We start from the raw sequence: 13,257 nt of genomic DNA, 5'->3' as shown, positions 1-13,257 counted from the left end.
TTTTTAATGCACTTTTTATTATACTACTCAGATTAGAGCGAAAGAAAGAGGCTCCTGACATATGATTATAGTGAGAAAGGAAGAGATGTGTGAGAAAGGAAAAAGAAATGGAAAGATTTTCAAAGAGGGAAGTGAAGATGGAAATAAAACTATAGACAGTGGTAAGTGGCCTCTGACATATGATTACACAGAGTGATTTGAAAGATAACTCTTGAATGCTAAGAGACTGGGCTGAAAGTTGAAGAGGAAATGGAGAGAAAAGTAGGGATGACAGTTGGATAGCCTGAACAATTCATGGTTAAAAGTATTAAAAGCTGACCCTGATTGAAAAGGGAAATACCAGTAGATCCAAGAACTGATATAATCATATTCCAGTTGTATTGTAATGATGTCAATCAATGTTCTGGTGGTTATGGTTTTCCATAATGTACGGCAACAGCCGTTAATCAAAGCACCTGTTTAACAAACTCCAATGTGAAGAAAAGTGAACTTTGTAGCTGCTTCATCAGCCGCTGTTTGTTTTACACAGTGAAAATCTACAGTAAAGCAACAGAAGTAAAGCTACTATAAAACATGGCAATGAAGTGTTAACTTAGTCTGACACATGTTTAAATTAGGCTGCTTGCTGACAGTAGGTCAATGCAATAGAAAGTGAGACCACTTTGCATTGACCTGCAACACCTGCAATAAACAGGGGTGAGTCTATAGGGAGGCATGAGGTGTACTACACAATGTTTATTTCAAAGCTTTCATAACATTATTTTTCAGATCAGATTTAAAGTAATAAATAATATATAATAAAAGAAAATAATATATAATATTATATTAATGGAACTCTATTAACATTTTAAAATATAAATATAAAAGATTTTTTTCCATCCTGGGAAAAATTTGTTATATTTACAAAACGAAATGGGCCAGTAAAGTTCTAAGCCACTGAGTTGGGGCTTTTAGGTTGGACACTGAATTATTATAAACTAAAATTAGTTTAGGTTCCATGTCTAACTTATATTATTTGATAATAACATATTTATGATCATTTATTTATTTATTTTTTAAATTAAATTTTAATATGGCATGTAAATACCGATGTCGTATGCAGTAACATTATTAAAATACTGTAATGTCTAAAATAGAAACCAATGAGCAGTTTATTTTGACAGATGTGTTTTTTCTTTTTTCAATATTTGTTATTGCTCATTAGAAGGTAAAAGTATTTCTTATCTGATTACTCGATGGAATAACCAATAGAATACTTGCTGCTTTGCATTCTGATGTATTGTTTATGTGATCCTATTGTCCCACATCGGGTTTTTAACTGCATCAACAGGTAATATGTCTGTGTGTCTCTTACCGTAAATGTTGGTATTTGGTATAAATTAAAAATTAAATGTATTTAATTTTGGCAAATCATTGTTACTTCTACCTGACTTTTCACTTCATTCTTGTGAATTGTAAACTGTTAATTGTATTGCAAAGTACAGTAATTCGAACTCTTTTTTGTTAGTGGTAGAACAAAGCTTGTGTTTCTATAGCATGTGTGCAATTTTTGTGTGTTTGTTTGCTTATGGTGCAAACAAGCAATTCACAACACCTTAAATCTGCTTCACACACTTTGTATTGATTTCATGCCTGACTACATGATGTGTTTAACATCTCCTGTGAAGCACAATGTCGCAGAGAAATCCATGTTAACCCAGGTACAACACTTAAGTGTGCTGAATTGAAGCAATGTACAGTCATGTGAAAAGAAAAGTTTTTTCTCCACAGTCCTCTGAGAATCTAAGTACACCTTTACTGCTTCCATAGGAATTAAGAGAGGAAGTAGCTGTTAGGTGCTGCTAATCAAATGTGCTTAATTAATTGATCATCAGCAAGTGTGATCACGTCTATAAACGAAGAAGTTTTGGTAGCTTGCTGGTGTGGAGTATTCAGATACGTAACACAATACCACAGTCCTCTCAAGAGTGGAAGCTTCCACAAAGTCATCCCAAGATCACACAACACTCCAAGAAACTCCAAAAAAAATCCAAGAGCTACATCTCAGACCCTTTCCTCAGTTAGCATTTCAATAAGGAGAGATCACTTGGAAGAAATGATCTATAGAGATAAAGAAATTAATGTATTTGTCGATTAGAAATCAGGGCAGAACAGATTTGGGACAGGACCCCCCAGAGTCTAGATGCTGGTGGTGGTGAAGATGAAGACTGAGGCTTGAATAAAGCTCTGGCTGAGATGTCTGAGGTGGAGATGGGGAGAAGGTGGGTTACACGAAAAACAATCTGAAAGGGAGAATGACAGAGAGTACAGATTTAAACCATGCAAAGCAGAGCTGATGTGCTCAAAGAAGGCAGGCGAGACAATGATTGGACTAGAATAATGATGTCAGTGTTGAGACTGACACCGTGGGAAAGTGGTTGACGTGTAAACAGAAAAGTACCCAGTAAAGCTGCCAGATGAGTGATTACAGATCTTCCTTGTTGAACATGCATATAAGTTTCATGCTAATTATTGAAGTTCATGAGAGTTCAATTAGAAAAAGACTGAAGAAATATTGCTTGCTTGTCAGATTGCCACAAAAGAACCTCTGAAAATTCCTCCACAGCCATGTGAGAAACTGGTCATACCAAAAATGATTAGTTCAACTCATTGCTGCTAAAAATTGATCTTTAACCTGAATCAATTTCTCACAAGAATGCAGAAAGTCCTAAGAAACTGTACATGACCCAATTCGGGTTTCTCCATGGCTCAAAAACAGACAATCACAACCTCAGAAGAACATGTGCTGAATGAAAAAACAAAACAGAAATATTGTTTGCCAAAGATAATAGTAAAATATACACATACTTCCATCTGCTGTGGTGACATTAACCACTGCCTTAGATGTATTATAAGCTCCGTTGGACACTTGTAATGACACCAGATATGTGGTACTGGGCCAGAGGTCACTTATCACTGCAGAGGTGATCTCAGGGGTGAAAGTTAAGATCAGACTTGGCTCTGGAGACTCCACTGTGAGAAAGAAATATTCCACTTCTCCCTGTAGGTCTTGTAAAGCTAAAATAGATATCAAGAGAAATGGAAAAGAGTGATAGGTCAGTGAAAGTAAAAAGATACTTTCAGTCTCTGGTGTCACTTTCTTTTAAACAGACAGGACAGCACAGACATCATACAATAAAAGCATGACCCTGTGCAAGACGCTGTGAGTTTCAACACCTCTCCTGAACAGTGTGTAAAAGAAGAAAGTTAATCTTACATGGTTGTGTCCAGTTGACCTGTATAGCAGTGTGATTGATAGTAGAGGCAGACAGAGATGGAGGGTGGAGGGGAACCCCAGCCATGGTCACTGCTGTAACGATCTCTCCTGACGTGTTTCCCACATCATTATGAACCTCTAACTGGTACTGGAAACGGGTGAATCTGTAGAGATGCAGCATCACTCTTTGTAGTGCAAACATTAGTTTAAACTGGAAATCAACCACATACTGGTAGAATAAAGTAAAATATGTTTATCTGATAGTTGTGCTAAAATAGTAACTTGTATTTCTTCTTGCATCACATGAAAAAGTCCTGCCAAATGAAAAGTGCTGACACACTCAAAAGTTTTTCAGTTTACTCCTTGAATAAAGCACAGTGGAGACATAAACCCAGAGCTGTTTAGCAAGCACGGTGGAAAAAAAAGTGCTTCCACCAAGTGCCAAACTGAGATTAGGGGACGCTGTGTGAAAAACAATTTAATTCTTTGGGATATTTGCTTAATGTATCTTTGAGCGGTATTAAAAGATCGGCATCAGCAGCAGCTCGCCGATCGGCTCTGCACACACGGTTTGCTGCAGCGCTGCCGTTTGCTCTAGAGCTCATTTCAGTAATCTCACCTGCTTAGGCCTTTATCTTGGTAGAACAATTTGGTGCCGGAGTAAACATGGAGCCAGCGATGGAGATCTTCGGAGGGGGGTGGAGACTGGGCTGTTAATGTGGGAACTGTGGTGATGGCCAGGGGCTGGTTGGTTTTACGTCTGAGCAACTTGTATCTGAAAGGGAAATTTGAATAAAAGAAAACACACACACATACACACACGGTTGGATATTTAGGAATCCATTAACTCCAACATTAGCTAATTTGAGCATAAAGACACCTACTGTACCCTCTGTACACACAAACCTGCCCATGGATGCTTGCAGACACACACACACACTTAAACGCACATTTTCAACTGGTTCTTATCCTTATCACTCATTCCCTCCTCTTCTATTCTTCTTTCACTGCATCTCATCCCTCCCTCTCTACACCCCTCCATCCGTTGTTTTTTTTTTCTGCGGGGTTTGTGTTTTCCTCTCCCTACAGTGATGCTAATTTCTGCTGTAATCAGAAGAGAAGGGCTTAATGCCGCCTTTTAACCAACCCACTTAGACAAACACACAGAGCTGAGCAGAGCAGAACAGAGAGACAGGCTCATGCATTTTAATCACCCACTAGGAAAATGGACCTTTATTTTAGGCCTAATCGCCGACAGACTAGAACAGGACAGAACAAAATGAACCAGAATGTGCATTAGGACTGAGAAAACACTGATTAAAAAATGCCGAACACTTAGCTCATTACCAGCACACTCATGTTAGCAGCTTGTTAACGTGTTCCTATCTGCTTGTTTGCTTAAGTTTTTCAGCAGCAATTGAACATCACCAGAATGTGTCTCTCATTATCGACATGCTGATTTTAGTTCTTATAGTCTGGTTTCCAACTTTGGGCTAAAGCTAGCTAATGAATAAAAACACAGGGGTAAGTCAGATTATGTAAAGTTAATGGTGGTTACACAGATTTGGGTCCTTCACATAATTAATGATGTACTGATGTTTCTGTGCAGGGCAATTTAAAGAATTTCCCTTTTTTACTTTCTGTTCACTTAGTTACATTCCTATGGATTATACGACTGATCCATAGCATAAATGCTGATTAAATGTTCATGTTTTTCTATTAAGTACTTTGAAACAGAAGATAACAGCAAAAAGGTCCTGGGTTTAATCCAAAGGCCATCTGGGGTCTTTTTGTGTGGGTTTGCACGGTCTCTTTCTGCCTGCATGGGTTTCCTCTGGGTACTCTGGCTTCCACCCACAGTTCAAACACACGCATGTTAGGTTTAACAATGACTATAAATTGACTGCTGGTTTGATTGTAAATGTGAAAGGTTGTCTGTCGCCCTGCAACAGAGTAGCAACCGTCCCTGCCCTCTGATAGCTCCAGCCCTCTGTGACCTTAAACTGACAGTATTTTAATGGATGTAATTGGTTTGTATTGCTTCAAAGCAGCTACTATATTGCTCAGGTGGAGTGGCTCTTAGTTTATATGTGTGTTGTGAAGCAGGAGGGGTATCCAAAACAAAAAATCACAACTTAATTTAATAGTAAAAGCAACAGTTCTTTAATATGTTTAAAATGACTATTATACTTCTGCTGCTACCTCTAATGTTTTTCTATAAAAACTTTATGACGACTTAGAAGACTATTTAGGTGCAAAGTCTCAGCTTGTCAATGTTGGTGACAATGACATTATAAAAGTTTTTTTGATGTAGAACAGCACCTCACATATCCAAATGCCACATTTGTGTGCTGGATATTATCGTGTAAGCAAATGTGGACTTAAAGTGATATAAGACATACATTTTTACTTTGCCATCACTGGTTAAAAAAGGGGGCAAAAAAGAGATATGGATGTTACCTTATATTAGGTCCATTGGGCCTGGTCGGTGGTTCCCATGAAATGGCTAGGAAAGATTCACTGACTGCTACTACTGATAGCGGTGAAAGCCCTTCAGGTCTTGTGGGTAATGTGGTAGCTTGAGTTGGCAGGCTTTCTGTGCATCCCCCAATATGTCCTCCACCCTCAGAGCATGCTAACACAGTGATACTGTAATTTGTATATGGAACAAGGTCCGTTACAGTGGCGTTAAGCTCAGAAGTATTGTTAGTGCTGAATGTGATACGGGGTTCTGGGAGGCGGATCTCATAGCTGTGAATTTCTCCATTAGGAATAAGAGGGGGTGACCATGTGACCTGCAACACAAAAAATGGTATATGATATAAGCATTGTGTTTCTCATGGTATATTCAGATACAATTGAACAGTGCTGAGAAAATTTGTCTAATCCTTTCCAACTGCCATGCTGTCCTAACTGACTGGGCATTTAAACGTTCTCGATAGGAAGAAAAAAAAAGCTTTTAGATGGATGAACTACAGGAAGTCATGATGTAGGGTGTGTGTTTATTTATGTGTTCTTGCAGCGTGTGCTCGTGCAAAGATGCAGACAGAGTGCAAATGAATGCATGTGTCTTCAGGTGTGACACTAGTCACCTGCATAAGTGAGAAAACAGTATTTAGGTGGTCACTCTGTCTCTGTGTGTGTGTTGAGCTGTCATGTGGGTAAAGATAACCTGACTTTGACTTGAGCAGAAGATGCCTTTCATCACATTTAAAACAGGGCACACAGAGACGCGCGCACATGCACAAACACCATGCTAAAATAATGAAAGCAGCTGGTAATGGAATTGCTGCATGCAAAAACAAAAGCCTGCTGCTGTTGAGCACTGCATCTGATTTGGAAACAGTTCAGTCTGTCAGCATTTCAGGGTGAGGAAGAAGGTAACTGGCACACACACAAATGGTAATACACACACATTTACTTACAAACACACTCACGTAATACGAAATTACAGCTTTCTTTACGATGATATTTTGTTGACGCATTCACGTATAAACACACACTGTAAACACATACACACTTGCGAATTTATGAACTGTACAATCTAAAACACCTACATACGAACTGTCATGTACAATAACTGATCAGTTCAGAGCTGGCTGAGACTTATGAGTTTTGGTGATTAAGTGGTCACTGTTGATGAGAGTATTATGAATGAATGTCAAGCATAATTATTTCTCATGCAACCTTGATATTCATTTAACAAGGGACACTGTGAGGTTATACAGGACACACACAACACACTCCTAGTAACACATCCACTAACACAGAAAGACACCTACCAACACACACAACTTAAAACACATACACACAACCACATATGGGCAGGGTCATTTTGAGTTAGGTAGCTCATTTCCCAAAGTGCGTGTTGGGTGTGCTTTGTGGTGGAAGTCATTTACAGATTGAATAGCTTGATGTAATCTGGAGATGGTGAAGACAGCAGAGACCCCGAGCTGACACAGAGCAATAGGGCTAAGGCCAGTACAGAATGTGTGTGTATATGTGTGTGCGTGCCTTTGTATATGTATTTTTGTATATTTAAATGGGAGAGAGACCTATGATACAGTTGGAAGTGAGAGAGAATAATGTCTAACATTATAGTGTATCTTTTTTCAGTCCTTCTTTTGTAGATTTTGTAGATCGTGACCACAGAATCACAACTTAAAACAAACACTTTCAAAAAAAAGAAAATCAAATTTAATAAAACATAACCAGGATACTGATTAAGAGAAACCTTATGTGTTATGGTTTACAGTAGCCTCTTCTCCATGTAGCAGATTGAAATGTAGAAAGCAATTGACAAAAAATGAATGAAAAAAGAATCAAGATGCTCAGAATCCTTCTTTTAGTTTTCAAGGTCAATTGGTAACCAGGAAGCCCCATGTCTGTCTGTCCAATTAGCAACAACCAGGAAGGAACGCTTTCCTTCTTGCACCTGTGACCCCTAAAGCTGTGCTGCTGCATAGATGACAGGGGTGGTTCTGAAATGATGACAGGCATTAGCATTTTTCTCCAGTTAGCATTAGTGTAGGTCTGTGAGTGCATGGGTGTGTGCGTCTGTCTGTATTGGCATGCATGCCATATTGTTTCAGTGGCTTTCATGGATAGGCCTTGATGTGAGATTAGCCAGTGGTGGAATTTAACTCTAGTCCTTCCTTCAAAATGGCCGACAGGAAGGAAGCATCCTCAGACAGGGGCAGAGCCCCTCCCATTTCTGAAGGGGACCTTGAGTTGAATGTTTTTCTTTCTCATTAAATCCAAAAAGGGAAAGACGGAAGAACCGGCGTGACATTGCTTTGTCTTTTCCACGCTGTCAAACATAGGGTAACTGAAGAGATTCTCAATGACGCTGACTATTTCTTTGAAACATAAACACTATAAATTCTAAAAGCACATTCTATGATTCTGACACCTTCTATCAGCTGAATGTATTAAGAGATATTGTAATTCAGGATCAGTAACACCATGCCTGATTTGGATAATAACTGTGTGCTGCGGGCCATATTTCAGAGCTCCTGTCCTCTCATAACAGAGCCACAAGATTTTGGTGAAACTCTGAGGAGCCAGTTTAAAAAAACGTTGCCCTTACCTGAAGTGTTGCTGGTCCCAAGACCTTAATCCTTGGTGGACTGAGGCCAGCGGGTCGAGAAGGTCTGGTGGTAATACTGACCCAGGGCCCTGTAACAACAAACATTTTTTGTGCAATTTAAAAGCTGCAGCACTAGTCCCTTCTTGGGCAGACTGAATTTACTTTTACTCAAGCTTGTTATCAAAACCTTACCTGTGGTGTTGCCCGCTTGATTATGGAGCACAAGTCGATACTGGTAAGTAGTCCAGGGACTGAGAGCTGATGAAGAGTCCAGGAAAGAAAGAGGCGAAGGATCAGGCAGAAGATGACCCACTGTGGAGACTTGTTTGGTCCCAGCAACTCTGCGCTCAATCACCCACCTAGAGCCAGAACAAGATACATTTGAAAAATAATGCATATTGTATTTTTGCAAAGAGTTTATAAGTGTTTCAGAGTTTGTCATTTTGTCTTACCGTTCTAATGGTCCATTACTCTGCTCTGCTGTACCCCACGACAAGAGGACAGATGTGGGTGTATCTGAGTAAAGATGAGGTGCAGGAACCCCTTCAGGCGGAGCTGGGAGGGTGCGAATATGCTGAGACCTCTCAGACACTGAACAACCTGCATTAGTGCACGCTTCCACCTTGACATTGGAAAGCAAATTTTAAAACATCATAACGTGTTATGACTACAAGGTTATCAGTGTAAGACCAAGAATTTTAATCTGTAAATCTGGCACTTTTAACTGCTAAGCTAGCATATTTATTACATGCAAAACACCATAAAGCAGTTTATTAACTAAAATGTAGTACCTGGAAGCTGTAAGCTTGGTAGGGAAGTAGACTGAGGAAGGTGTAATTGGTGGTATTCCCTAGAACAGTGACTGAAAGAGGTGTTGATCTTGAAGCTGCACTAGAAGGGGCACTATGGAATGGACCATCTTCTATAAAATGTTCAGTATTAAAGTTTACTGCACTATACTGTGGTGTTGACACCGAGAGGATGGCAGATACACTGGTGATATCAGGTTCAGTGGGGTGGAATGAGAAGGTACTGGTGCCTTCGCTCACATCAACAACATGAGTGGATTCATTCTGGTTATCTGCAATGCCAGGTTTCAAGATGGCGATGTGGCTCGAGTCTTGGTGGGTGGTTAGACTGGATGATGGTCTGGGGTTATGACCTGAGTTTAGATATGCACCCTTTGTACTGGGAAGCAGACTTGGGTTAGGAGTCCACCTGATGCTGGAGAATGAACTGGGTTTATAGTGTAAAGAAGTGACAGAGGTGGGGTAAAGATAAAGGGTATAATTTGTGATAATTCCATTTGGTTGTGTGGGAGGAACCCAGGTAATTGATACACTACGAGGTTGAAGCCCTGATACAGTTGGGGTGTCTACTGGTCCTGGACCTGCAGAAAGAGGAAAAATAATGATAATAAGAGATGGAGTGGAAAAGAAAAGACAAGAAACCTTTTAAAAGACTGTAAAAAAGCAAGGAGGGGGGATTTCAAAAGAATTATTTGACTAGTAACATCAAGAATGACATCAGAAGGACAAAGAGTGATTTTGCCATCCCTATCCAAGGGATTAACATGAAAATTCTCTTTCTCTCTCAATTTCCTCCCAAGAGCAAACTAAGGTTGTATTTATAGATTTTGTGGTACTTATGATTGAATAAATTTGATTCTGCATCTTTCAGTAGTGAGATATTTCGGCTAGACTGGACTGCAAGGAACATTCTAGCTTAACAATGAGCAATAAATGTTGTAAAAAGATAAATTTGATTAATTATACTGACCATCATGGATGAAGCAATAGAATCTTAGAACGGCAAGGGGTAAAGACTTGAGCAACTTTTACACAGACTGCTTTGTAATGATCAGAACTGGGTTCTAGCATTTCTGAAATGACAAAACTTGCAGGGGAATCCCCTATCCATCCATCCATCCATCCATCCATCCATCCATCCATCCATCCATCCATCCATCCAATTAAGAAAATCTTGCAGTATTCACCAAACATAAGGTCAGGAGAACCAAACTGAGTGATAGAGACAGGACAGGACAGGAAATTTATGTCCACTGTCATTCTCATTAAGTGTGAGTGCCACCAAGACCCCAAATCATCATATTCAAAATATCCAGGTAGCTGTTCACATCAGTAGACTAATGGCAAACACGGATCACATCACATGAACCTATACAAGACGTACAGAAGATATTCAGAGTGACACTTCACTTTATGGTAGCTCATTTGAAGGAAATGCCCCCTCCCCCCTCCTTACTGGGCATTTATATCCCACTGTACTGCCCTATAATGGACACACAAAGGTGCATGTCCATATACATAGACATGTCCTTCTTAACGCACACACTCACATGCCCACACCCACTGCGATGCAGTATAGCAGTAATGGTGCTGTGTGAAGGGCAAGCAGATCAAGGTGACTGAGCGGACTGAGGGAGCGTGCTGCGTCGCTAAGTGCTACCGCTAACCGCTAACGGCTTTCCCAGATGGCGGTGTGTATGTTTGTGTGTAAGGGAGAGACAGAGAGGGAGAGTGAATGAAGATGAGAGGCTAAGAGTATGCAGGCATGACTGTATGAGAGATAAAGTGTGCAAGCATGTATATGTGTATGTCAGCATGCATGTAGTCATGTAGATAACAGCTGTATAAGTACAGTATGTGCACACTAACTGAGAGGCCTTGCTTCCCACAGAGTTAAATGCAAGCTAACATCTAGTAACTGGACTGGGATGTCCTATTTCTTACTAAAGTTCAAAAGATTTTGAATGTCTTTTAGGCAAATCTTAAAGTTGACCAATTATGATTTTAGTGTGCTTATTATTCAGGTGAACGTATGCACAAATACTATCTGTGAGGCAAAAGCTCACACACCAGACTGCTCTAAAGTCTTGCTCTTGGACTGTTTTTTTCTACTCTTGGCTCTGTATGATGCCAGTGAAAGGGGATATCCTTAACACGGCCATATCCGACATATAGCTGTAGCTGTTAGCCAGCAGCCCCACCCACCTGCCGTTCAAACCTCCTGTGAGAAGGAGCCTATTGAAAGTAATAGACTCCTGGAACTAAAACATCTTGTTTCAGACAGTGGATAAACTGAAGGTCTGCACCATGGCCCAGCGCAAGATAAATAAGGATGATTTTGAACTTTTAATCACTCAAAGCTACTCCACGAATAAAAATATGGGAAGTAAGATTAGAGATACCCTCTACCACGTTTCATACCTTGCTTGCATTTGACTTCATTTTTGTTTCTCGTGTATTAAATAGTCTGACAGTAATCTCTTTTGTACATGAACAAATCAAGTACTATTTAGCATTACATTTTGACGTGGTTGCTACTATTACAAGGTGTAGGAAGCAGGTGAAGCGTTTTCAGGAGTTCAACAATTTCTTAAAATGTTTTTGATAGTGAATTTGGACCTTGTGAGTTTCACAACTTCGCAATATCATTACACACGAAATTTTATAATGCATATTACGGATTTACTTGTTAGTTATTAACAACTATAGTGCTATCTCACCTGCTCATTGCTTAGGTTTGTTTCCGCTCACACTACCTCATGTTTTGGAATGAGAATAAATGACTTAAAATCTTGAACACACACAAACAAGTTAGACAAAGGCCCATCACAAGTAAAAACATAGCTGCACTGAGATGGCAAATCTCTCCCTCTCTCACTCACTCACACACACACACACACACACACACACACACACACACACACACACACACACACACACACACACACACACACACACACACTCTATCGCCCACACAAATAAACAACAGCATAAAAACAGTGATGTAAAGCTTGGGTGATTTTTACAGATCACAAATGCTCCCTCCCTCAGTCTGTGTCCCGTTTCCTTCTTCTCTCTTCCTTTCACTGACCGTTCTCCCTCCCTCTCCCTCTTCTCTACCACCGCTCCCATTTTCTCTTCATTCTCGACCCCCCACTCATGCCTTGTGTCTAGGTCTCTCTCTTTTTCTCTTGCTTCTTCTCTCTCTCTGGTCCCCCTGCTAAATAAACAATGCAGGGAGTTGACCTTTTGGGTTAACAGGTTTTTATGCTAGCTCTACTCAGCACTCACACTGATTCAATTACCACCAAAGGTCCAGTGAACCCCACGAATAACCAAGAGCCCGTCTCTCTGTCTGCCTACGCGTATGCATGTGTGCCTTGCTGCATGCTTGCATTGTCTTTGCGGAGGGTTGGGATGTAAACCTACCTGTTTGTTGAATGTCTAATTAGACAATCTGTATCTTTCTGTCTTTTTAAATATAATGTTGCCCTCTTTTTTTATCCTTAAGATGTCTGTTTAAAAAACTGACACTTAAAAACATGGACTGAATATGCACCTAAAGGTAAACAAATAGAAATTCCTAAACTGCAAATAATCTCGCCACAAAACACAATCCAGTCACCTTGATTCAATCCCTATCAACTAACCAAAATAACCCCTGTTGTTACCCCCATTCCTCCCTCAATCCCTCTCTCCTCCCCTCCTCCATACCACCCTTTTCCCTCTAAGTGTTGAGTGTTATTTAGGCTTTACTGGCGCGTGTAAAATTCTGCAATTTGAAGGGCTGTTAAGTTTTTCAATTGAAATTTTCATTTAAGATGCATGTGATGCTTTTTTCCATTTTATTTTTTCTTTTTTACTGACGCTTTACAGCTCTCTGGACAGAAAGGGAACGAGCGTTGAGGGAATGCATACTTGCCTCTCTGGTTCCCTGACTCCTTATCCTTCATTCTCTCTCCCTCTCACCCTTCTGTCTTTCCATCTCTCATCCTACCCTTCCTCTAATCTCTTCATTCCCTATGCCCCCCACCCCTCCCCCCTCTCATACCTTTCTCCACACCTCCCACTATCACTCCTCCTCTCTCCAGTAAAACACAGTA

At 40.1% G+C, this 13,257-nt stretch overlaps 1 protein-coding gene across 6 annotated transcripts in view; it reads right to left on the bottom strand.

Moving 5' to 3' along the window:
• ush2a (Usher syndrome 2A (autosomal recessive, mild)) overlaps positions 1–13,257 on the bottom strand; it is a 223,142-nt gene that overhangs the window by 78,099 nt on the left and 131,786 nt on the right. For all 6 annotated transcript variants that reach the window (XM_086282620.1, XM_086282377.1, XM_086282304.1 and 3 more), the window contains 8 exons: positions 9,137–9,735; positions 8,798–8,967; positions 8,538–8,704; positions 8,346–8,434; positions 5,717–6,051; positions 3,876–4,031; positions 3,257–3,420; positions 2,848–3,057 (listed from right to left, as the gene is read on the bottom strand). In XM_086282620.1, coding sequence (XP_086138746.1) covers positions 2,848–3,057; positions 3,257–3,420; positions 3,876–4,031; positions 5,717–6,051; positions 8,346–8,434; positions 8,538–8,704; positions 8,798–8,967; positions 9,137–9,735 — 1,890 coding nt within the window. The remainder of the gene's footprint in view (positions 1–2,847; positions 3,058–3,256; positions 3,421–3,875; positions 4,032–5,716; positions 6,052–8,345; positions 8,435–8,537; positions 8,705–8,797; positions 8,968–9,136; positions 9,736–13,257) is intronic.

The sequence above is a fragment of the Aulonocara sp. 'chitande type north' Nkhata Bay genome, linkage group LG1, assembly GCF_057382095.1.
Source record: "Aulonocara sp. 'chitande type north' Nkhata Bay isolate Kocher_YH1m ecotype deep benthic linkage group LG1, A_spYH_male_GT1.1, whole genome shotgun sequence".
In the NCBI taxonomy this organism is placed as follows: Eukaryota; Metazoa; Chordata; class Actinopteri; order Cichliformes; family Cichlidae; genus Aulonocara; species Aulonocara sp. 'chitande type north' Nkhata Bay.
Note: the sequence above shows the minus strand (reverse complement) of the source record. Positions and strands in the feature narration are given on the sequence as shown.